Below are 25,930 nucleotides of genomic sequence, written 5' to 3'. Positions count from 1 at the left end.
ACTTCCATTACAGCGCCCTTTTGTACAGTAAGACCTATTTTAAAAGCGTTAATCTTTCATGCCCAAAAGGGAACAATCAACTTGTCCCATTCATTCATCACCACCTCTATTACAACAATCTCTACCTACGTAATTTAAAAAACTGCTAACAGGCGGATTTCACAGTCTATCACACATTCCTTCTACATCAAAGCTTCAGGTTTGACTCCTGGTCAATATTTCCACTAACAAATTACGCTCCTCGTTATTCCCGCTGATCAGCAGTACAGTACTCATGTTGACGACGTAAATCATGACCAAATCGCAGATCTTAGCTGTTAGCATCTGTAAGTTATACGCATATATGTCTGCTCCGTGTGCAAAAAGTGTCTTTCTTTAAATTTAATTATGTACATATTGCTTGAAGTTTTGCTACAGATTATAACAATGGTGGCGCAGAGACAGATGTTCGATTCCACATACAAATTGATAAGCTTGCGGAAAGCTCATAGCCGTTACCCGCTCATCGTGATAGCTCGGGCGAATTTCCCGCTATAGTCTGTGCAGATGGCAAACTCCGCCACACAGCGTATGGAGTGAAATGGTGATCTACAAACAAACTACAGGGCCCCCAGGACTGACGAATTCGGCTTCAATCTGGCACTACGTCCCTGCAACTCATGAAAGTGCCAGACAAAAGCTGAGCGCTGGAGGCTTCAGTGCACTTTCTCAGGCACTTCCTACCAATAATAAAGACTTTTTAAGTGTAGTTCTCGGCCTGGTGCATACTCTTATCTGGAGCACAAGTTCGCTTATACATGAATGATACCACTGCACTACGATTTTGATCATCTAAACCTTTGGTTGGTCACCTCGCCAGCACTGTACATCAAGGGCATCCATAACTGGTGCAAGGGGGGACAGCCTCCTGCCAGCCTCTCAGGGAAAGGAAAAAATAATGTAGTCAGGTGTTTTTGTTTCAAGAAAATGATTTAAGAGTCAGTATTACATATTTCCAGAATGAGATTTTCACTCTGCAGCGGAGTGTTCGCTGATATGGAACTTCCTGGCAGATTAAAACTGTGTGCCGGACCGAGACTCGAACTCGGGACCTTTGCCTTTCGAGGGCAAGTGCTCTACATCTGAGCTACCCAAGCACGACTCACGCCCCGTCCTCACAGCTTTACTTCTGCCAGTACCTCGCCTCCTACCTTCCAAACTTTACAGAAGCTCTCTTGCGAGTCGTGCTTGGGTAGCTCAGACGTAGAGCAGTTGCCCGCGAAAGGCAGAAGTCCCGAGTTCGAGACTCGGTCCGGCACACAGTTTTAATCTGCCAGGAAGTTTCAGTATTACATATGCTTTTAACAGGGTCGGAATTGGAACTTTTTCCTTGCTACTTAAAAGTCTTAATTTCTCTCCCAAAATATTAAAAATATTCCACCTTCCCCCCCCCCCCCCACGACAAATTACCGTGGACGCCCTTGCTACACATGATGTTCCTTTAATGGGCGGGCAGGGAAACAAATGATGACTAAACGTACATAGTAAATAGTTTCAGTGATCGAATCTGCGTAGTGAGTTGTTGAGTGAGCATCGATCCCGAATCTTTTTGCCTCCTTTGTCCATCGTTCTACCTCCTAAGGCCTATTTCCGACAGTTCTAAACGAACAGATTGTAGTTTTTTGTACTGAAGTAAGTATGGAAGTATTTAATGTCTATCTTTAACAAACTTTGAACTTATTACGGCTTTCTATTGGCTGGAAGCATGGCTGTGAGAATAGGCTTTTGTACTTCAGGATGACGAACTGTGGTCAGATTTTTCTGTTCCCTGTATAAGCAATTATAACAAAATGCGAAAGAAATTGAGCGATTGAGAAAGTTAATAATTTTAGTAAAATATCGCCAATTGTGCAAGGAGGCACTGTAATGCCACCTGCAAAGCACGGTGCAGCATTGTCTGTAGAAACAACGTCGCAATTGCTCCGGTCAAAGATGTTGCGAACGGCAGAAAAGATTATGGAATTTGAGAGGTTAAGGTAGAAATGAGGGCACGACGCATGGGCAAATGCAACAGGTCGAAATGGTCAAAGGCCAGTGACGTGTTCCAAACTGGGCTGGGGGATTCATGACAGGCCTGAGTTTAAGCAGTTTAAAAATCTCTTCGCCACCCCTACTCTTCACAGACAAAAAATTACCGTACGATTTTCTTCTCCATTCCTTATTAAAACTGACATACCGCACTTCATTCCAGAACTGAATGACAATGCATCAGTTACTATATTTACATGAAGAAATACAGAACACCAAGACCCGCTGAATTGTTTAAATTGACTCAAATGTTGTATACCACTTTGCTTTAAACAACAGGTTCTCCTAACTTTTGCCTGAGGTGCAACTGTTTGGATAAGATCCATGCAAATAGTTCTACGTTCATTAACTTGAACCTCAAAACTTATTGCAATCTTTAATGCCCTTTAAATACCAATACCTGTCCATCGAAAACTTTTCCGCTGTTTTCTGTCCCAACAAACTGGCGTAGGTTTTCTAATCACTGACAAATACAAGGAGCTGTCGTTTTTAGTGCAACGGGCAGCAAGTCGAAATGTCCGCTGTGAAATGTTTCACAAATTAACCACGAAGTATGCCGCAGTCTCTCGGCCCGTTTTATCCCCAATGCAGGGTAAAAATCACTGTTCTGAGGCGGCAGATTTCGTGCTCAACTGTAAAAACAGATTTCACAGTTGCTTTTGCGAAGCGCCTCATTGTCAAATTTAACACAAATTTTCAGTAGCGCTCTTTTATTACTCTATTCAATGTGGTGTATTTAAAAACCGATATCATTACAGATTCTGATGATTGATGATATTGTCCATGACTGTGCGTTTAACGAGTCAGTGGCCAGTCACTAAAAATATATTATCGTTAACATCGTAATTCGCACGCGTGACTCCCTTTTTTTGAGTGTCAATCTTGTAATTTAGCCCATCAGCAGAGCTCTCGGGAACGCAACGCAGCTTTCAATGATAAATGCAAAACTGAAAAGCGTAAAGTATTGACGAACTAAAATCCAACGTTGTTATTAGAAGACTCAACTACGTCTGCGAAACATGTCATAACAATATGATTTTAATGACTGGCGACATAGTTTCATTTTAAAAACGGATAGTTACTCGAATATTTTTACATAAAGGAAGCATTACATACCAGATGGATACTACGAGCTTGCTTTTTTTCTTTTGCTTTTTTTTTACTTCAATGTTGCTGCTCAAGAATCTGTGACAAACAAATGACGATAGCAAAGCGTAAATTCTACAGTGAAATTAAGATACAAAAACTTTTCTTTTTTGGGTATTTTTGGACTCCCGACCAAATGGGACCCTGTGCGTTGTGTTTGTACGGGAAAGGATCGTGCGAGCGAGCCTGCAAGAGGTTTCGTGGCGCTATATAGCTGCGATCGAAATCGGCCGACGCGGCCCCGAAAGAACTCGGGAGCGGCAACCCTGTGGCGCGGCCTGCGCATGCGCAGTAGCGGCGTGACGCGCCGGCGCCATCCACGGCCGACCCAACAGCCAGCCAGCCAGGCTCACGGCTTTGGAAAGCCGGTGCGCGGCGGTGTGGCCGCAGCTCCCCTACCGGAGATAACGATGTTTAACCGAGTACTCGGACGCCACGCACGGTTCGTCCGTGACTATTAAGGAGAAAACTTGGGCGCACAATTCCACCTACGTAACTGCGAGGCTAAATGGCGCGAAGCATAACGGAATTCATTTTCCCCTGTATTTTCTCGCACAGGCCTACGTCTCCTCATTGTCCAGTTACACCACCTACGGACCTACCAATACATAAAGTAACTCTGTTAATGCATAAAGTAACTCTGTTACACGCTTTTTGTTAATAGCAAGTAGTTTTTTTACTATTCTATTTCGCGATGCGTTTCAGGATTTAGATACACTGCAGGCTCTTTTACACATGAAAACTACACAAAATTAATGGTATTAAATACCATTTGATACTACTTCCGTTGCAGCACTAAGAGCTTCAATTTGTAGTTATAAGAAGGAAATAAGTCAAATGCGAAACGTCTAAAATATCTTACATGACAAAACAGCTGAAAATTGAAGTTATGATTTTCGAAACACATCGATAGTTAAATGAATAAATTAACAACAACAACCCAAACGACTTGTAGCCGTTAATCAAATAGCGTTGTGCCACATTCCAGGACGCAGTGGCATGACCATGTAGACCGACTGAATCCATTCCGCCTCTGAAGTGAAAAAAAGTTACGGACTTCAGTGCCCCAAGTCTTTGAAGGTAGGAAATTCCAGGCCTGACATGCTGTACATGTTTCGATCATTAGTCAGGGATATTATTTCATTTGGAATTTGGCACAGCTTTGATGAAGAAACCATCCGAACAGTCACTCAATTTTAAGGAAGCCACAGACAACTTAATTCCGAATGGCCAAATAGGGCTAGGAACCCACTGCTGTCGAATACGAAACCAGGTGTCGAGGTTAGGATCATTAAAGATAGCTGAGAATCAATTTTTTCTTTCATAAGGGGTGCCACTGCTATTGGGCAGTTGCCTAATCAAGGCTGTGCCCAATTCTTTGCTGGTTCTTTTTTTCCCCCTCATTTGGCTTCATCAAAACTCCAACAGTTTTACTGCAAACCAATGTGAACGTCATAGATGGACTTACATTAGGTCGAATTAAATAAAGCTGTTGTCTTAGAATGAAAATGGTATTCGTTGCAGTCACTTAAAGTTTAAATATTTTTATATGCTGAAAATACGAACTCCAGTATCACTTCATTCTGGACAACTTATCTAAAAGTAGAAAAAACAGCAGCTACTATAGAACGTCAAATGAATTATGGGACTGTTCCCTAAAACGAGCTGCAGACAATCCCAATATTCAGTATCTTCAGTACCGATTCAGTGATATGCGTTGCTGAATATATTACAAAGTATATGACTGTAGTGAATGATGAATACCTTCAGAAAAATGTGAATCAGAAATGGTGCAAAAGTGACTGAAGCACTCTGGAAGGGAAGAGGAGCGTTCATGCAAAAAGGTTCTTTTCTGAGACTGCAAAAAAGAGATCAGTCAGAACTATGGCAGTTAATTTTGAGTTGCCAAAGAAAGCGAGGGAATTATAACATTTATTTTTACTCGAACATATTTACTCCACAAAGGACAAAAACTAAAGCAATGAGAATTGTGTGATTGCATTTCTGAGGTCACAAATGAGGAAGTTAGCTATCGGTTGTATGAGCTACAAAATATTATTGTACAATAGGGATAAAAGAACTGTTTAAATGAAATCATGAAAAGGACAGCAAAAAAAGAGCTTAATGATTTCCCAGCAGTATAATTTCAATCGTTTCATCTATATTCTTAAGTCCAGTGACGCTATCTAAGGTAAGATGCTTGTTCCGATGTGATAGCTCTTTAACAATCAATTTTTTGCATGTCCCGGAACCCTTTTCCTGACCGATACTTTCCACTTTAGATTCGCACAACTTCTCTAAGTAACTCCATGTGAAAGCAAGAACGAGAGGGCGTAATTACATGCTTAGAAACATTGCACAATTTATTTAATATGTTCTGAATACTGTTCTGCACCAATACAAAATCCTTTAGTGTTTGTCAGAATAACAAATACTGACAATACTTTAATTCTGTTACAAGTTTTCTAAACTTTTTAACAAAGAGCAAGTGATCAGAACATTTCTCAGAGAGCCCTTGACAGTGTTTGCGCTCACAGAGGACATACCGCTACGCGGAAGCGGCAATAAGTGCAGGGAGCAAGACTGGAGAGCCATGGAGAATGGAGGAGGATGGAGCAGCCAAAGTCAGGGAGGACGAGGCGAACGTAGAGGGCGCGGACGCGTGCAAGGAGGAGGCAGACAAGGGGAAGTCCCCACGAGAAGAACCTCCAGCAGCCGAGGCCACCAAGACCTACACCAAGGATTGGAGGGGCGACTGCTCAGGTGCCGCCCGTCGTACCAAAACGCCAACATCTCTCCAAGACAGCTTCACCATTACCTAACAACCCGTTATGGCAAGAGCCTTTCGTTATCGAAGGAGATGAGGGATTTATGGAAGACGCTGGGGAGAAGGAGTTCACCGTGATGTGCGACGGTTTCTGTGCCACAGATAAGGAGTTCAGCCGGCCTGTCTCTAAAGGAATGTACTTCTACTACAACATGATACACCTCTGGGGTGTCGGATTGCCGCGATGCGCGAGCACGATGGGCGTGCGCAAGAATAAGAGAGGAACCTGGTGTGTTACATCAGTAGCAGAGAATACCCACATCACTCAGCTGTCTGAGAGGCATCAGAAACTTCCCAAGACCCAGACGGGACACATCACAAGTTCCGTCCGATGCGTCACCTGTCTTCTGATGAGTTTGAAGGAGCGACAGGTTTCTTCGGAATGGTATCACAAATTCTATGACGGATTACCAGTTGCAGTCTTCATTATACAATCAGACCAGATGTGGGCAACATGTGGAATCTGCCACAGCAACTGAGACCAGTGGAACTTTTCGCGAGAACCACCACATGACAATGTTGATGGTCATCCTGACGAAGGAGAAGTGGACTACCAACCCGATCAACATGCAGTAGCCAACGGCATCAAACCCAACTGTTGAATCTACTAGGCTGGGCACCAACTGTGACTATGTACCAAACAATGACAGACCCACCAGACTGTAGGCATACTGCACGAGTTATGTTCACTTTCCAGGGTTTGCACTGAATGACGGACTGTTTGAGGCAACTGCAGCTCGTGTGAGGACAACTGAATCCAAGGACGAACTCAGTGCTTCACTGCATGAGCTTGCAAGTGGATCAGTTGCACAATGCCCGTTCGTTGGGACAGAACCAGTGGTTGTACTAACATCTAGATTAAGGTACTACTCCGAGGAAGGAGTAAGAGGTTGCTCCAGCTATCAGATAGAACACGAATTTCAGTAGCTGCGCAGGTAACCGCCTTCCGTATGCCAAAGGAGCCAGTCGCTGGCGACAAATAATACTGGTGGCGGTAAAATTTCAACGGCTATCGGAACGTTCCTGAAGTCTGGATTGAAAGTCGAAACCAATTCGTTGAATATGGAGAGATGGGCAAGTTAAACAATGCTAACAAACACACTGCTTTCACTGAAAAGGATAGACTACGAACACCGTGGGTATCGTCAGGTGTCGTGGAAAAGTCGACAAAATTTGAGAAGAACCCATGTTTTTCATAAATAAGTGGAAGGATGAATTTTATATGTACGTAACACCTGATTCATATGCAACTGAGAAGACTCTTTCTTTAAGCGTGGCTGTACTGTACGCAGAGAAAGGAACTGACGAAATTGGAAGGTAGAACATGTGGTTGAGAACAGAAATGACACACTAGGAGTCAAATAAATGCAAACGTACTCACGAGGTAAAATTTATACAATAATTTTAATTTTGATTAAAAGGCAATATGGTTACATTTCAAAGTGGGAAGCTCCACACGTGTAATTTCTGAGCCGGCGCGACGGGCCCTGCTTGTGCCGTCAGCAGCCTAAGTTATGAGTGTCGTCTCCCACCACGGAACAAAGTACAGCGAACAACTACCGCGAACTACTTTCGTTGCAGTGTTGCTGATGAACGGATCTCCAACAGTCGACATCTCTGGTGATCCACAGGTGGCATTGAAGAAGATTATCAGCTTAGTATCACCAAATGATTTACGTATTCTGCCCTCATTTGAATGAAACTAGCAGTCGTCCATACTATTTACCATACTGCAGCATGAACCTTGTGAGATGTAAAGTACAAGTGCCCAAGAACGAAATACACGCGTAGCAGATAATTGCAGCAGTAGTAAAATACTTGAGCAAGAGCTGTTGGGCAGAGATGTGTCCAGAAGGCGGTGTATAACAGTAACCACTCAACTTTACGAAAGCTGAAAATCAATACACAAGAGTTGACAGTACGCTGTCAGCCTCTCCAGTTTTTGTAGTAGTCCCGCTGTGCACTGCAACTCTCCAGTTCTGCGACACTACGGCATGCTGGCCGGCAGCAAATGCCTCTCACAACTTCACTAGCGCTTTCATTCTGCCTCTCAGCTCGAGGACGACTGCAACGTCCATTGCTGAACCCTAGGACGGCAACTACCGAAGATGAAATAATTTATTGTCGGTGTTCAAACATGGAAATGCTGCATCCAGTAAGGCGCCGATTAATCATCTGCGTGGCTGACCACCAACAAGTGGAGCTCCGTGTAATGGCAAGTCAGTTACGCGGAACCAGCACGGGGCGCAGTAGCCCATTCATTGTGTAGGTGTAGATGTCAGACCCGTACACTAGTCTGTCGACGTCCACTTGTTGAGGAATTACAGTGGAGGAGACTCGGGTTGCAAGGTGGAGAACTGACACAGTACGACCACCTTAACTGCTGGTGCACAAAACACAATATATCTGTCTGATACTTGTGGAATAGCTGCCCCAGCAGGGTGGCCTAATCTGTAGATGACTGTCACCTGAAAGCTTGCTAGTAGAGAGTAAACGGTGCGTCGCAGTGTATTAATATACTATTGTATATCGACAGTGTGCGACACTGATGACATTTAGAGCTGGTGATTCGACAGAGAACCGCACTGAGTCCTTGAACAGCACCATGTATTTATAGATATATATATCCTAATCTCAGTCTATTGCACCTGCAACAATGTGGGGAGCTGATAACTTGACGAGATACGAGCAAGCGTGGAGAAAAGTGCTATTGTCAGCCGAGGCAATGTCCTTATGGTCCTCGGCCCTGCTGCTTCAACTCGTAACTGACCAGAGCAGCAGCAGCCTCGACAACCGACGCGGCAGGACGTTGACGCTCGGCACGGGGCTGTCGTCGGTGTCCAGTGGGCGTCACGGCACAGGACTAGCGAGCGAACAGCACGGCGACGAGTAGGAGGAGGGCGGGCGTCGTCTGGTCGAGCGTCGACTCAGTGACCGGGGCCGGCGGCTCACCTGACGTGCCACAGGCCCAGGTTGAGCGTGCTCAGCTGCGGCAGCCGCATGATGCGCTCCAGGCCCTGCGTGGTGATGCGCGTGCAGCCGTACAGGTCGATGCAGCGCAGGTGGCGCAGCGACTCGGCGATGGTGGTGAGCCCCTTGTCGGTGATGCGGTTGCACTGGCCGATGTTGAGCGTCTCGAGGTCGTGCAGCGTCTCGGCGACGCGGCACACGCCCTCGTCCGAGATCTGGCACGCGGACAGCGACAGCGAGCGCAGGTGGAACAGCCCCTGCGACACGTGCGCCAGCGCCTGGTCGCCGATCTTGTCGCAGAAGCTGACGTCGAGGTGCGAGACGCGCGACCCGCCCTCCGCCAGGTAGGCCATGCCCACGTCCGAGATGTTGTCGCACGCGCGCAGGTTGAGCTCGCGCAGCGACGCCATCTTGGCCAGGTGCTTGAGCCCGCTGTCCGTGATGGAGATGCAGAAGCTCAGGTTGATGCTCTTGAGCGTCGTCAGGCCCGTCGACACGTGCTTGAGCGCCTCGTCCGACAGCCGCTGGCAGTCCTGCACAAAGAACAAAAAAAAACACATCCGTCAGTAAGCTGAAGGCAAAGCCCTCATTGACATGAAAGTCGGTTACAGCACTGCTACTGCTTTACTAGTGCGGCCCTATTGACCTTGGAACCAACTTCTTGTTCTTGTTGTTGTGGTCGTCAGTCCTGAGACTGGTTTGATGCAGCTCTCCATGCTACTCTAAAAATGGTTCAAATGGTTCTGAGCACTATGGGACCTAACATCTCAGGTCATCAGTCCCCTAGAACATAGAACTACTTACACCTAACTAACCTAAGGACATCACACACATCCATGCCTGAGGCAGGATTCGAACCTGCGACCGCAGCGGTCGCGCGGTTCCAGACTGAAGCGCCTAGAACCGCTCGGCCACATCGGCCGGCTCATGCTACTCTATCCTGTGCAACATTCTTCATCTCCCAGTACCTACTACAACCTACATCCTTCTGAATCTGCTTAGTGTATTCATCTCTTGGTCTCCCTCTATGATTTTTACCCTCCACGCTGCCCTCCAATACTAAATTGGTGATCCCGTGATGCCTCAGAATATGTTCTACCAGCCGATCCCTTCTTCTAGTCAAGTTGTGCCACAAACTTCTCTTCTCCCCAATCCTATTCAATACTTCCTCATTAGTTATGTGATCTACCCATCTAATCTTCAGCATTCTTCTATACCACCACATTTCGAAAGCTTCTATTCTCTTCTTGTCCAAACTATTTATCGTCCATGTTTCACTTCCGTACATGGCTACACTCCATACAAATACTTTCAGAAACGACTTCCTGACACTTAAACCTATACTCGATGTTAACAAATTTCTCTTCTTCGGAAATGCTTTCCTTGCCATTGCCAGTCTACATTTTATATCCTCTCTACTTCGACAATCATCAGTTATTTTGCTCCCCAAATAGCAAATCTCTTTTACTACTTTAAGTGTCTCATTTCCTAATCTAATTACCTCAGCATCACCCGACTTAATTCGACTATATTTCATTATTCTTGTTTTGCTTTTGTTGATGTTTATCTTATATACTCCTTTCAAGACACTATCCATTCCGTTCAACTGCTCTTCCAACTTAACCACTCATTATTTGGGACTTGCAGTCTAAGGCCGTGTCCTACGTGAGCGACAGAAGCGAGCGACAGTGCGCGACAGCTTCAGGCGACCAACCACAACTGCAGGTGAAGTTACGGAAGTGTCCTAAGTGAGCGACATCTGTGTCGCTGCCTGTCTCCCGCCGCACCTGGCGACGTTTGAATTCAAACGTGTTTGAATCTCGTCGCTGCAGCACACGCGACAGAGAGCGACAGCCACGTGTCCTCTCAGCAAAGCAGTGGAGCGCACGCGACAACAGCTAAGAATTACTTGACATCCGATTTTAAGAAAACTATTCAGTGAAAAAATTTGATTCTTCCGCAACCTATAGGTTGATATCTTTAAACGATAAAGGTCTGAATTTATTTTCGTTATTCATCATAGGTACTGTGCTGCACGAAATCGAGTACATGGCTACACGAAATTTTTAAGAATTTGCAGAGGTAAAATCACATTGTGTAGACTTTCCGTATAGTTCATTTAAGGCCATACATTATAGCGTATGAAATGTAACCAATATATCTAAATTGTATTTAAAGTTTAGACTTGAATGATATATTTTTCATTTGTTATATCCGCAGACGGGTCGCTCGCAGCGCATCCGAATCTTCCCTGCGCTTCGGGAATCAAGTGGACGTATAAATCGTATCTCATAAAAGGTTCAAGATACCGAAACAACGAATTTTGGAAATGACAGCACGCAGAAAGAACTATTTTATCATATGATTAACACTCGATACGCTTTTGTAAACGCGTGAGCACAGCGAAAACAAGACTCCCTATAACTTACACCATTACGTTTAGTCCAAATTTTCATAGCCAAAGAAAGGGAGAGAAACAGGTAAACGGTGTATCAAAGTTACCAGCATGAGGTCTAGTTTGGAATGAAAATCTTTAACTGTAAGTAATCAGGGTAATTAACGAAACCCTAATTAATAAGCTGAGGTAAAATTGAAATATTTCTACACGACTTTGAATGATGCTCGAGATGATGAACAGAAAATGAGGTGCACCAAACGTTTCCATAATATTTTTTATGTCCTACTTTTAGACAAATCATTACACAAAACGTTTGACTATCTTTTCAAAAATTTACTAAGCTTTCCTTTAAAGACTATTTAGAGTAATTGAAACGCTTGGCCTTAACACTGACTGCTGATGAATTACGATTGCAACATCAAATATCTGTAAAATGTCATGGTTCATTGTAATTTATTAGGAATTAAATGTGTGTGATATACTGGGATAGGTGCGAAGACCAAGTTCTTTGGCAAGACCTTAAAAATATACTTAGCGATGCAGTGTAAACAGTATACATGAAATTTAGTATACAGAATTGTAACTGAGTCAGTAAAAACTGAAGAATAACTTGGAAACGAACCCAGGACCAGATGCATACACGTCATCAGGAACTGTATACCTTACCCCTACGCCACACCTAGCCTCTGCTCAATAGTGTCAATCTGTGTGCTTATATTTGTATTTAGCGTTGTCAGTCATGTAGTACTCATTCCTCTGCATTTATTGGCTGTTAAAAGTTCTTGATCATGTAAAAAAACTATTGTATTTAATTTATTGATGAGGTAGTCGAATGCTCCTCTGCTCATTTATGTTTATTCGAAGAACTGGTCTGGTGACCTTCGTAGTTGATGATATTTATGAAATTCTGCATCGACATTCCTCCCTTTGTAAATTTCATGCATTCGTTTTCGCGTTATTTTCTTAAGTAAACTTAATTCTGTAGCCTTACTCTCCAGCTACGGTATTCTACAGGTTAGGGACGCCGTTTTATAGGAATAGCTGGTTGGTTCAAGGCAGCCATCTTGTAGCGCTACATGGTCGCTCACACACAGGACACCCAAGCTTTTCGCCCGATGCTGCTGACTGTCGCTGGAGTGTCGCGTATCCAGAAGTCGCTCGCTTCTGTCACTCACGTAGAACACGGCCTAATGGGAACACAGAACCACGGCCATTTTTCAGATAAGCAAACTGTCGGAGATTTAAGAAGTGATACTCTCTCCATCCAAAGACGCTTCGGAAGGCCCAACAGTACTAACCCAACAGTGTGTCATCCACTGCTGATGGGCGCCGCTGGATGCAGATAAGGAGGGGGCATATGGTCAGCACACCGCTGCCCTGACCGGTCTGTTTTAGTGACTGGAGTCGCTACTTTTCGGTCAAGTAGTTCCTCAAGTGGCCTCATAAGCGCTCAGTGCACCCGACTTGAAAGAGCGCTCGGCAGACCCATCCAAGCCAGACCGTGTTTAACGCCGGTGATCTGATGGGCACAGGTGTCACCACTGCCCACTGTGGCAAGGCTGCTGCCACTGAAATGATAAAAAGCACTCCGTCATCAGGCTATGAGCGGCCTACCGGAACCATCCGACCGCCGTGTCATCCTCAGTGGAGGATGAGGATAGGAGGGGCGTGGGGTCAGCACACCGCTCTCCCGGTCGTTATGATGGTATTCTTGACCGAAGCCGCTACTATTCGGTCGAGTAGCTCCTCAATTGACATCACGAGACTGAGTGCACCCCGAAAAATGGCAACAGCGCATGGCGGCCCGGATGGTCACCCATCCAAGTGCGGACCACGCCCGACAGCGCTTAACATCGGTGATCTGGCGGGAACCGGTGTATCCACTGCGGTAGCCTTCAATGAAATGATAAAGGACATAAAAATCCTAGACTGTGCAGTGATCAAGGCCGAGTCATTTCAATACACTTGTCGGCAGTACTACCACTGAATAATACGATCATACAATACAGTCAAATGGTTCAAATGGCTCTGAGCACTATGGGACTTAACATCTGTGGTCATCAGTCCCCTAGAACTTAGAACTACTTACACCTAACCAACATAAGGACATCACAAACATCCATGCCCGAGGCAGGATTCGAACCTGCGACCGTAGCAGTCGCGCGGTTCCGGACTCAGCGCCTAGAACAGCTAGACCACCGCGACCGGCAAAAACTTTACAGAAGCTCTCCTGTGAACCTTCTGCAAAGTTTGGAAGGTAGGAGACGATGTACTGGCAGAAGTAAAGCTGTGAGGACGGGGCGTGTGTCGTGCTTGGGTAGCTCAGATGGCAGAGCATTGCCCGCGAAAGGCAAAGGTCCCGAGTTCGAGTCTCGGTCCGGCACACAGTTCTAATCTGCCAGGAAGTTTCATATCAGCGCACACTCCGCTGCAGAGTGAAAATCTCATTCTGGAAGGGAGTTCCTGTGAGAGCCTAACAGGCCACGTTGCCATGTTTAAAAGGTATCCAGTGCCGATTTCGACCTACAGCTCGGAGTGCTGTGTTTAAGAAGGCGTATTTGAGCAAGTTACAAGCATAAGAAATGCATTTACTGCTGTTAGCCTTTTAGAAGACTAGAAGAGTTCAAATAAGGACTGAAGACATTAGAGGCGAGACGCAAGTAGATCTGTCAATGACCGAGAGACTGTGGACTGAGCAGTTGAAAAGTTTTGGGCATGTGAAGACGATGAAATAACCGCTTGTCGAAATAATTCTTCAATAAAAATGTGCGGGGAGAAAGAGCAATAGGACGACCCAAATAGGTGGTTGGATCAGGTTAGAGGCGATACCTCGGAACAATACCAAGAGAAGGAGTACACCAAGATAGAGGCGAATTGTCCATAAACATCCAACCCAGCCTGCTGGAAGGATGACAAGGTGATGAGGCCGTGATCCAATGCATTTTTCACTGCGTCACGTTATCTCTGCTAATGCTAGAAACATCCACAGAAGCTACACAGGGGTACTATCCCCAGGCCACCAGACGTCGCGGCCGATGCTAGGAATGTCGGATGACACGATCTAAACTGTCATCACTGGTTCACTTCCGACACAAACAATGACGCTGCCGATGTTTGCCGCTAGGACTTGGCTACTCGTGTTGCGCAACGCACAGGGCGCTCTCCTCTTTGCGCAGCCCTAGCCCCTCAGACAAGCGGACTTCTCACGGCACAGTGATCGTAGTCGATTTTTCCTGATTACGCAAGCTCGGCAAAGCTGAAAGTGCATATTCAACCGCGCAAATGTCGGGTAGTGACATCATGCGATCGTTGCCTAGGAATGACGTCATGCGATCGTTGCCTATGGCCACGGTCATGATCGCTCTCATAATAACGACTTAAACTGCACATGTTGTGGGCCTTGGTGCAACCTAACGCAAACAGTACAACTCTTGTGGTTTCGTAACACCATCTGAGGAGTTTCGTACAACAATTCGACTTTCCGTGCTTGTTCAAGCGTAAGTAACAACGCCTTCACAGCCTCGCATTATGTTTCATCATTAGGAGACGAAACGATACATACTAAAAAATACCTCAGAACGCCGCTGATGCTCATTAAAGGTAATTCGCCAAGGACATTGATGAGTGTCAATTTCGTCCCCGCTCTGGCGCAGAAGATAAATTTTGAAAAGTCCATAACATACATATAGTATGCTTCTCAACACTTTGAGCAGTGTTCAACTGTCGACTTTTACAGGGCACATGGAAATTCTACGAAACTAATTATGACATTACTATCATTTTATGTATAGCCCTCAACAGTCCAACTATTTGGCAAGTAACACAATCACAAGATTACATGTTCCACTCACAACATGCAATCAAAGGAAATTTTTAATATCTGCAGTTATCGGATATGTTCCCTATTGCGACAGCAGAACTTCCGCAATTATCGGATATGTCCCCTACTGCGACAGGAAAAAAGGTTCAAATGGCTCTGAGCACCATGGAACTTAACTTCTGAGGTCATCAGTCCCCTAGAACTTGGAACTACTTAAACCTAACTAACCTAAGACTTCACAAACATCCACACCCGAGGTAGGATTCGAATCTGCGACCGTAGGTTGGAAAGAAAAAGGCCCGCATCTCGTGGTCGTGCGGTAGCGTTCTCGCTTCCCACGCCCGGGTTCCCGGGTTCGATTCCCGGCGGGGTCAGGGATTTTCTCTGCCTCGTGATGGCTGGGTGTTGTGTGCTGTCCTTAGGTTAGTTAGGTTTAAGTAGTTCTAAGTTCTAGGGGACTTATGACCACAGCAGTTGAGTCCCATAGTGCTCAGAGCCATTTTGAAAGAAAAAGTGGCTGAAAGTGACGCGCAATGAGCCACGTCTGATCAGTCACCCAACGTTCTTGCTTCTATTAGAGGGCCCTCGAACGTACAGTGCCTGCCACATAGATTACACCACACTGCATTTAAAATTAATATCTTATATTTACAGAAAAAGACAAAGGTTAATTTTTCCATCTGATTTCCCCTCTATTTTAGCATATAAAGAGAAAAGAGTGTTAGCAATTCTAAAATTTAGTGTTTCGTTTGCTCCTAAATTGTTAGAGAGCAGATTGTTTTTAAGTTTTATGAGGTTGGTCACCTTATCCACTATTTTTGTTAGGCATAAGACATCCTCCCTTATTCGAGCCCTTCGTTTAACCCGAAACTAAACTACACTAAACTCCGCCCGAACACGCCATGAAGATCCAATGGTACCGACCGGCCGCCGTGTCGTCCTCAGTTCACAGGCGACACTGTATGCGGGTATGGAGGGGCATGTGGTCAGCACGCCGCTCTGCCGGACGTATGTCAGTTTACAAGACCGCCTTAGTTTAACCTACCGTGTATAAATCAGTGAAGAATGTTAACTTCAAATTTTAGCACAATTTTAACAGTTTTATTTTCTGCCCATGTTGTGGACTATGTGGTGGGTGAATGTTAGTAATATTGAGATGAGAGGCCGTAGAATATACTACCGCAATTTTTGCTGGTTTGCTTTTATTTTTAACCATATTTTCCCGAGATTATTTCAGCAAGGCTGCAAGCAACCATGCCACGCAGTTGAGCACATTTAATTCATAAGCACGCACCAATAACAGTTCATGACGAAACCCGCTAATCACGGCTGGCAATAGAATCAAAACTGAAATTTACAATGCTAAAAACGTCCCTAAATGTATTCTACATGCATGTCATTCATATTTGTTAAGATTACATAAATCAACAGGTAATGTGTCAGGATAATAAACCAAAGCTTAAAAGTTTGATGTGTACAATTATTTTATCTAGTATTCAGTGGCATTATAATCTCTGTTAATACTGTCAATGCAGATCAACTAAAACTACTTTAAACTGTCTCTTCCTTGAAAACTCATTCGTAAACTGATTCTCAAACTGAAATAACGCAAAGGAAATGCAATACATCACATGACCACATTTTGTAAAGCAGTGAGACCTTCTAGCCGGACTATGGCACAAAAGCTCAATTTCAGCGTGGTTTGCCTTCTAGACATTTGTATTGTTTCACTGTACAAACTGAATGGCGGCACGACAAATCTTGAAAACAAATACGCAACAATAATCCTAAAAGTACTTAGCATACACCCGTCTTCTTGACTGGAAGTTGCAAAATGTGTGAATCACGTATCAAGTGAAATATTACTCAACGAAGGTGTAATTAACAGCAGAAGTAAGTAAATGGTAACAAACGAGATGAACTGTAGACCGACAAACCTTATTAATGATCGGTAATTTGTAATACGACATGCATCATTCTGTTCGTGACAATATGCAAAAGACAGGAGCTTGCTATGAACTGGACGAGAATAGGTGGATGCTAATGATGGAAAAACCGACAAGTTACAATCGATACCCGTATTTTAATTCTGGATAACCGGAATTTTTCGATATTAGTTTGGCCTCGGTTATAATAGTTTTTTTATTAATAACCGGGGAAAAAAACCTAAATGCCAATTAGCCATAGCAGCAGTCTCAAAATTTTTTATTTTTAACTAAATCTTTTATAGAAAACAAGTTTATCTGTAAAATTTCAATTGCTTTCAAACATTGCGTTATTATAAATAAAAAATGGGGAAAGCGATCAGTGCTGTTTTAATAACAATGCCGACAGAAACGAGCAACAAGCACATGGCATAAGAATAGGCACCGCATGGTTGAGATAATAATGTACCTGTACCTATGTGGCGTGGCCCATTGGATGGTACGTGTGTATAAGCAGTGTGCGTTACTTGCACTATCTGGTACTTTCTCGCATTTGTTGTCGGACTTCAGTTCTACTACAGTGTGGCACAGTCCCTAGTTTGGAAGTACTCGAATTTTCCGTAGCGCAGTATTAAGGAAGTATAATGCCTGATTTGCTTTAAAAGAATTACAATGGGAGGACCCACGATAAACTGGTGACATCATGCAAGGAGAAAACTTAACAATTCATTCATAGTTTACAATAAAAATAGCTGATCTGGTGCCTGTGTCTTCATAATTTACCTTCATCTGCTTGTAGCTTTTGAAGATAAGACTAACATGAACAATGGAGTTCTTCTGCCTCAGTTTTCGCCCTTTACCACTATTCGTAATGCCCAAATAGTGGTATTACAACGTGATTTTCGAGCAGTTTCGAAAAATGATACTCAATAGACTACTGGCGATTTTTTGTAGTATTCAACCACTTATCCATTTCGAGAAAAGCAGCGAACGGTTGATGGAGTAAGTTTTTTTAATCTGCCTATTTAATTTAATATTTTGATTCTGTGTGTCTTGAAATTGAGGGAGTCAAAATTATTCAATATTTTTTTTCGATTTCTACGTTTATTACAGGAAATAATAGAAATAAAAAACGAAAATTGTTACTTCAGAAACCGGTTATTGTGAGCGGTTTTAACACCCGGGAAAAAAAACCGTTGTTTCAGCTATAACCGCCATGCCTAGTGGATACCGCCAGGAACCTGTAAAAAGAACCACTGCGTGTGCATTTTCTGGGCGAGTTCGACTGCAGATGAATTTCATAATTTTTCTCTTTAACGGCATCACAAGAGCTTAAATTATTAATTAAATACATACTGTAAGATTTAACCTTTAAGGGTCTGGCGCCATTGGATTTGAAGTAATGTTCGACGTACAGATCTATTGTTCGCATGGAAGATAGTGTTGGGAAGCTAGTTCTATATAAATCAGTTAATTTTCTTGCTTCGACTAAGGAGAAAAAGCTGCGGCAACTCAGGCGACAAAGAATATTCCATTGAAGACACACACACACACACACACACACCACACACACACACACACACACACACACAGGACGTGCGGCGCGCACACTCCACACTTTCTCTCGCAGAAAAAATGAGTACAATATTGGCCTGTACAAATTTGACACTACTCATAAATTATCACTTTCCATTTCTTTATCCACACAAAAGAAAAGTGTCGTAATTCGGAATATTGGAAACAGTAGTAGGCTCTGTTATGTAATCAAAGTGTTCTGGGGATCACTGCACTGAGCGCCTTTATGTCGTGACAGATGACGAATTTGTTACGTAATTGTGACGATAAATATTTTTTAATGTTTCAGAGACGTTACGTAAGCGGTGTTCCCGTCGATGCAATGTTAAGTCCTGAAAGTGATGACTACAGCCTCTAATAAGTTTACGCGCGACGCTGTCTGCATTGCAGAATGTCAGCAAAAAACTTAATTTTGATCATTTTTAAGCAAATATTGTTCTGTGCATATGTAGAATTCCGAAGAAAGCATACGTAGAATTCTAAAGAAACAATCTCAGCTATATTTTAAAAATGACACATTTTCGATTAACTGAACCCCAGTGTGGTTTTGAACATCCTAGTATTTGTCTCACTGGGGTTAGTACGGAATCGATCTCTTTCCATCTGTCACCCAGTTATCGGAAATTCCTGTCTAACACGAAACTCGAGTCATCTATCAACAGGAAAATGTTTCACCAAATAAATAACACCATCACCGTCATGAAACAGTGTGAGGTGCCGGAATGTCTCAGACACTCGACTCCCAGGACTCGTATCTTCGTCCGGCCATGAAATTCCCGAGTTGGGAGTACACAGACAGCGTCCTACTGTCAACATTCAGACGAAGTCTAGGATCCAAAGATGCTGTACCAATACTGTACATCTGTTAGTTACATACGTCGATCAGGAACTTTTGCACATCGGAACAGCTTAGACACAAATTTCGCACGTTGTAACAAGCGGACCTGCTGGGTTACATTCCGAGACAAGTACCAAAAGGCAAACAAACTTAACAATTGAGAATTAATATCTATGGACTGACCATAGCATACAGAAATATAGATGGAATGATCACAACGTATTGCTGGTAAAATACTGTTGCTGACATTTTGCTCTAAACTATATCACGCGTATTTGCCCTGTTTTTTACAAATTTTTTTATTAACTTCGCTGAGGTATAATGGTTGCAACTAAAGATGTAAACTGAAATACGCCGTAGGAGTAACACTTGCAGCCAAGCCTTATTCCTTTCTGAGGTCATGTGATTATTTTACCCTACCTGCTTTTTTTTTTTAGTTGACCTAAAACAAGATCACGTACAGTCTATTCCTAATTATTCGTTGTAACTAGCTAGATCCCGATGCGTTAAACAAAAGTGTTCCATCCGACCTATTTACAACAGCTAAAAAACATGCCTAGAAATTGTAAGAAGTAAGTGCTAAAGATTAAAAATTGTATGTAGATAGCTGCATCGGTAGAGACCTAAAACCCTAAAAATAAATTTTAAAAACGGCCACACGACCTGTGAAACAATGTATACTAACGACAAAAATCCTGTTCACTCCATATACCTACTGCATGGCCAACGTACCGTTAACGTAAATGAGTCCTAGAAGCAAACAGTCTTCTTTAGTTTCATCATTTTCATAAGACTGCGTTCGGTTAGTTCCAATATTGACTTCGCTCCGTGAAAACAATTCGTTTTTCTTCTAATGTCCTGCGTAGTTCTAATTGACTATATCTTCAAAGCCCACCAGAGACACTCCGATTCAGAAAGAAAGTAACACCAAAAAATGACTTTAGCTCAATAAGTAATTATGGGCAGGCAGTAATGTAATGGACGAAACTTTTCATAACGCAGTACGTATAACTGATAACGTCTGTCCCAGGAATCTCTGTATTACCCGGTCGAAGAACTTTGATACGGGAGCATAGAATCCGCGCATCTACATCGTCTAGCAGGTTACAGTTAGACAAAAACTTTCCATCTGTATTTACTTGATTATAGATTGCTTACTAATTACTGGTTATAGACTTTACACAATGGACCTGCGCCGGCCCCGGATCAAATTCATCCGGCGTATTAAGGAAGAGGCCAGAGTGCCGGCCAGCCTGTATGTTGTTTTTAGAGGGTTTCCCACACTCGACTGGGTGAATACTGGGCCGGCACCCACGTCCCGCCTCAGTTACGCGATTCGCAAGCAGTTAGAAAATTGTTCAAGTTCTTTTAAATGGATAACAGTAGAAGCAGGCAGTTGGGATACACATACTGCATCACCGGGGTGAGGGGGAAGGGGGCATGCTACCACCTCTTAAATTAACCATTCCAAATCTAACAGTAAACCATGGCCACACGCCATAGATGCGGGACTAGGCACAAAAAAAGGGAAAAAGACTGCAGTAATGTCTGAAATAGCATAAGTTTGCAATACATCATAAGAAGACGAGCGCATATTCAGAATAATTCCACCCTTCACATTCGCTGCGGATTTTACAATATTTCTTGTGCTTCTGTTCTTGCAAAGGTAGCAAAGAATTTGCAAAATTATTCCCCAAATCTCTTCTATGTCATCTTGTATATGTCTCTCTGCTGTCAACAGACCAGCCGAAATACGCAGGGCTGCAGAAAATCTTCCTGAAAACTCGATACTTAATGTCTCGTGAGAAATACACTGTTGCGTTCACAGCACACTTAATAAATGCTGGAGCGCAATGCTCCACTTCGGTTCCATTTTTGTAAAAATGTTAGTTACTTCGATGTAGGCCGAGACGTAGTGTCCTTTGCACATTTTTATCAGTTTATACTTAATGAGTTTTTGCTTATGTAATACGTAAATTATAATCAGTATTGGCATGTCTGAACAAGCAATTTGTCGACTTTGTTCACTGACTGCGTTGTTTACGGCACTTAGTTTTACAACTACAGTCTTGACAGTGTAGCTAATAACGATCTAATTTACGCATTTATATAACATCACATGGAGTTATTTTGAAATCTAACGAAATATATGAGTACAGTGTATGTTAAACAAATTGGGATGAATTTTCTGATCAGCATGTCAATAGCCGTAAACAATTTAATTTGTTCTTTCTCAGAATTCTGGAATATCAGATGTAACAGACTCAAGAGCATGCAAAATTGGAAAGTATTTTGTAAGTTGTGACATTACTGTGTTAGACAAAGCAGCAATAGACTGATAGTCTGACAAATCGATTTCTAACTAGCTCATATTCATAAAGGAATTTTAAACGAGTTTTTCTGAATCCAAATGGTCACCTGCAGAATGTATGCACCTTACGAGAAACGTATCTTCGACGTCAGAACCTACCTATGCAGCTACTGTACAGAGCAAACGCCGAGAATGTCAAAGAGCAACAACAAGCAGACGAAAATACGTTTTCTTGGTAAACATAATGCTGGAGGGAGGGAGAGGGGGGGGGGGATAGTTTCTGTGGATTGTTGCGGAAAAACAATTTTCACGCTGTAAGATCAGAAGCCGCTCTGCATGCATTCCGGATTCTACAGTCTTCATTGAGTTCCCTCCATCTGACTGTAAGTGGAACAGTGGTATTCCTTACTGTTGCAGAATTGGAACGAAATCAATGTGAATAAGGAAACGCTTATTCTGAAATTCAAAGTGTGCAATTGAGAAAGACAAACACGTCACAACGACGCTTATTTCATATTATATTTATTAGCGTTAACTTCCTTCAATTACTTGCTTCGTATTTATTATTACTAATCACATTTATTATACTTTTTATACTGGACACGAAGAGTTTTGACAGTAGTTCTCTTCTACGAGATTTAAAAACATATTTAAGTCACATGAATTTCGCAACAGATGCGACGATTGAATTCCAATGGTCTTCGAACACTTCCTGATCAGAAGTATAAGGACACCTGTTAGTGAACATTAATGTGGGGTGTGTCTATCCTTCACTTTAAAGACGACTTGAAATTTGACGGGGACACTTTCATTGAGGTGACTGGAAACCAGAGAAGGTAGTGTTGCTGGACTCTGTGGAGTCTGGAACGAAGTCGGCGTTCTGACACATCTGGGTTCAAGTCAGGACCCTGCACAGGACAGTCCATTTCAGGAATGTTACTGTCCACAATGCTGATTTATGACAGGATGCATAGTCATGCTGGTACAGACTACCATCGCCTAGAACTCGGAACGGCGCTTCAGCCAGGAACCACGCGACTGCTACGGAATCCTGCCGTGGGCATGGATATGTGTGATGTCCTTAGGTTAGTTAGGTTTAAGTAGTTCTAAGTTTTAGGGGACTGATGACCTCAGATGTTAAGTCCCACAGTGCTCAGAGCCATTTGAACCATTTTGACTATCACATCGTCAACCGACTTGCGCACCTTTAGAAGGGTCGAAATGTCCCCAATGGATCTGCTGCTCAGGAGACATCTACTATTATGTATATTTGCAGACTGAAGCGACGAATGAAAATCTGTACCAAGGCTACTAGGATTCGAACTCGCGTCTCCTGTCCACTACGCAGTTGCACTAACCGTTACGCCATCCTGGCACTGTGGCTTTGCATAACTGCACCGACTATCCTAGTACACCTCCCTCCTCAGTTCAAATTCTCATCCGCACGTCAGTCCATTCAGCATTCCCACTACACACGAACAGCATTACAAAGGCTCTCTAACCGTATTGGAATAGCATCCAGCAGCGAACGAAACCGGGGATCGTGCCTGAAACCCAGGAATTGGTGGTTTAATGAAATGAAACTATACGGTTCCAGAAACGTTTCCCAGTCTCAAACATGTATGACGTACATATGCAGACTAAAGCGACAAATCAAAATTAGGACCAAGGCTGGGATTCGAAACCGTATCTCTTGCTCAGTAGGCAGATGCGCTAACCGCTAAGCCACCCTAGCACAGTTTCATTTGATCCGTTGAGACTAGCCCACCTTCGAAGCCACTCATCTGTCCTGGCCGACCTATTCTCCTGTTACTGCATCCCTACTCTAATACTCCCCGTCACCTTTTATGCTGGCGGGTCTGCGTCTCGTAACATCTAGTGCCCAATTAGGCATTACATAGCAACGTCTGGATGCATTTCATCAAATAATGCAATTGTTAGACCTATGGAAGCGAGATTGCTCTATGGATAAAACTAAAGCTGTCCTTAACGGGAAGATTGGCTTGAACACCACACTACTTTATTAGCAATGTTCCACCTGCCTTCCTCCAACCTTCGAACTGAATTACACAGTTATGGAGGAAACTCCAGTTAAACGCGGACTCCGATTCTCTGTATAACTCGCCATTTTTCACGTACACATACCACTGCCAGAGGTGAACGAAGCGATAAAGGAAGTAAAAAATCCATGGACCTTTAGATTGGTGGTCTGACACAATTTTTTTCTACCTTACTTTTTATCAGTTGTTCTGGTACAAGAATCTCATTTTTAACACATTAGCATTTATACGTGTACCGGTTTAAACAATATAAAAATTAAGAATAACAATACGTTCTTCACATAATACAGTAACATACAAGGCGTTGCTTGTAGTGAGAAAGCCTCTGTAAGTAAATTTCGAATTACAGTTGGCAATTGCAGCGTTCATAAAATGGGGCTTGGGAAGTAACTTCACTGACAAACTGAAGTGATGAAATTTCTGTATCTCCATTTGGTTCTTGCGCATCCTGCGGGTCCTCTTCATGACTATCCAGGTCCTAATTAATCATTCTATGGTTTTTCATAAGTTCCCCCGTGGTGACGAAACAAATTCAGAAATCTCCTCAAAATACAATTTTCACTTATGTCTTTCTTATTTGCTTAATACTTTAGCATCGTCTTTCGTCTTTCCTGTACATTGTACGGATATGATTTTCTATTTTTTTAACAAAATATTTGATTTGTGTTTCGTTTTTCACAGCTCTTTCCCAATAAAAATAAGGTACCTATTTTTTGGTGGTTAACGTCTAGAAAAGAGTATTCGACGTTGATGTTGAGGAAAAAAGGTACCCTGGTGCTCAAACCCATTATCCTGAGATTAAGCAATACCATGGTCTACCAACTTTTTTCTTCTTCAGAGAATATAATTCACTGATATGGTAAAATTCATTTACAACTGTATGCTGAACAGAATACACATACAATAAATTACTACGTGATCTTCAGTAGTTCTGGTCGCAGAATTCCCCACTTTAGTTTAATAAAAATTTTATACTATTCCTCGTTGATGAACTATTACTTTTATTGTATTGCTACATTTTCTATTGTTTTTTTTTTATAGAATTCAGCTTCGATATAAGATTTGTACACCTCAGTTGTATTTAAGCATAGATGGTGGCAAAAACCATGTAAAATTAATCTCTGGTCATAGCGTTCGTCACGGTCCTTACATGTGCATTTGTTTCTGCGGTATTCATCTGTTGTTAAGGATGGTGCGCATATGAAAACACCCTCATCGCAAGGACATTTAATACTCTGTAAGTAAAGCAATATTCTAGCAGTCAGCAAACATATGTTACTCTAACTACAGGTCGCAATGGATAAAGAAACCGCTTATCATGCGGGATCAATAAATAAGTCTTTTATCGCTTTAACATCTGACTTTAAGCTAGTGGTTCGCATGTCAGGGCAGTATTCCAAAGGACTTGAGTGTCATTTCGCGTCTGGTGCAAGATTTTACTGTCAGTTTACGCAAGTTCTATCCCTGCGCTACAGTAAAATCGGTAAGGCATGTACCTTCCATGTTAGACTGTAATACTGACATGCAACCCCTAATAGTATTATGTCTGATAAAGTACTGTGGTAATGAAGTTAGTCTTCATGTTCAGCAGTTTCTGTACTATCGTATCTACCGTAATTCCAGGGATATTTTAAGAGTCAAGTAACCTTCGATCTTCGGGCTGACAATGCTATACTTTTCATTGTTACGGCTATATCACTTTTAACTGAGAACGGCCGCTAGGCAGTGTTGGCGTACACCCAGCAGACCTTCAAAACTGGATAGCAGTACTAAATATTCAGAGTTACATGAAATTTAAAATTTCCCCGGCGAATTAAATTTTGGAAGAGATTTCGGGACTGCAGCCGGCAGTCGGAAACGTCACTCCCCGATATTTCAGCTGGACACCTGTCAGTCATCTTCAGTCTTCGATGGTCCACCTGAAGATACAACCGGCTACAGTCCTGAAATCTCTTCACACATTCAGAATTATATCCACAGCATCATTATGAAT

The 25,930-nt window shown here is 43.0% G+C and overlaps 1 protein-coding gene across 1 annotated transcript in view; it reads right to left on the bottom strand.

The window, feature by feature from the left end:
- Positions 1-7,425: 7,425 nt before the first annotated feature.
- The window catches only part of LOC126262407 (F-box/LRR-repeat protein 14), a 59,252-nt gene continuing 40,747 nt past the window's right edge, over positions 7,426-25,930 (bottom strand). Inside the window, exon 2 of the mRNA XM_049959032.1 lies at positions 7,426-9,543. Coding sequence (XP_049814989.1) covers positions 8,989-9,543 — 555 coding nt within the window. The 3' untranslated portion in view covers positions 7,426-8,988. The remainder of the gene's footprint in view (positions 9,544-25,930) is intronic.

The sequence above is a fragment of the Schistocerca nitens genome, chromosome 6 (assembly GCF_023898315.1).
Source record: "Schistocerca nitens isolate TAMUIC-IGC-003100 chromosome 6, iqSchNite1.1, whole genome shotgun sequence".
NCBI classification, from domain to species: Eukaryota; Metazoa; Arthropoda; class Insecta; order Orthoptera; family Acrididae; genus Schistocerca; species Schistocerca nitens.
Note: the sequence above shows the minus strand (reverse complement) of the source record. Positions and strands in the feature narration are given on the sequence as shown.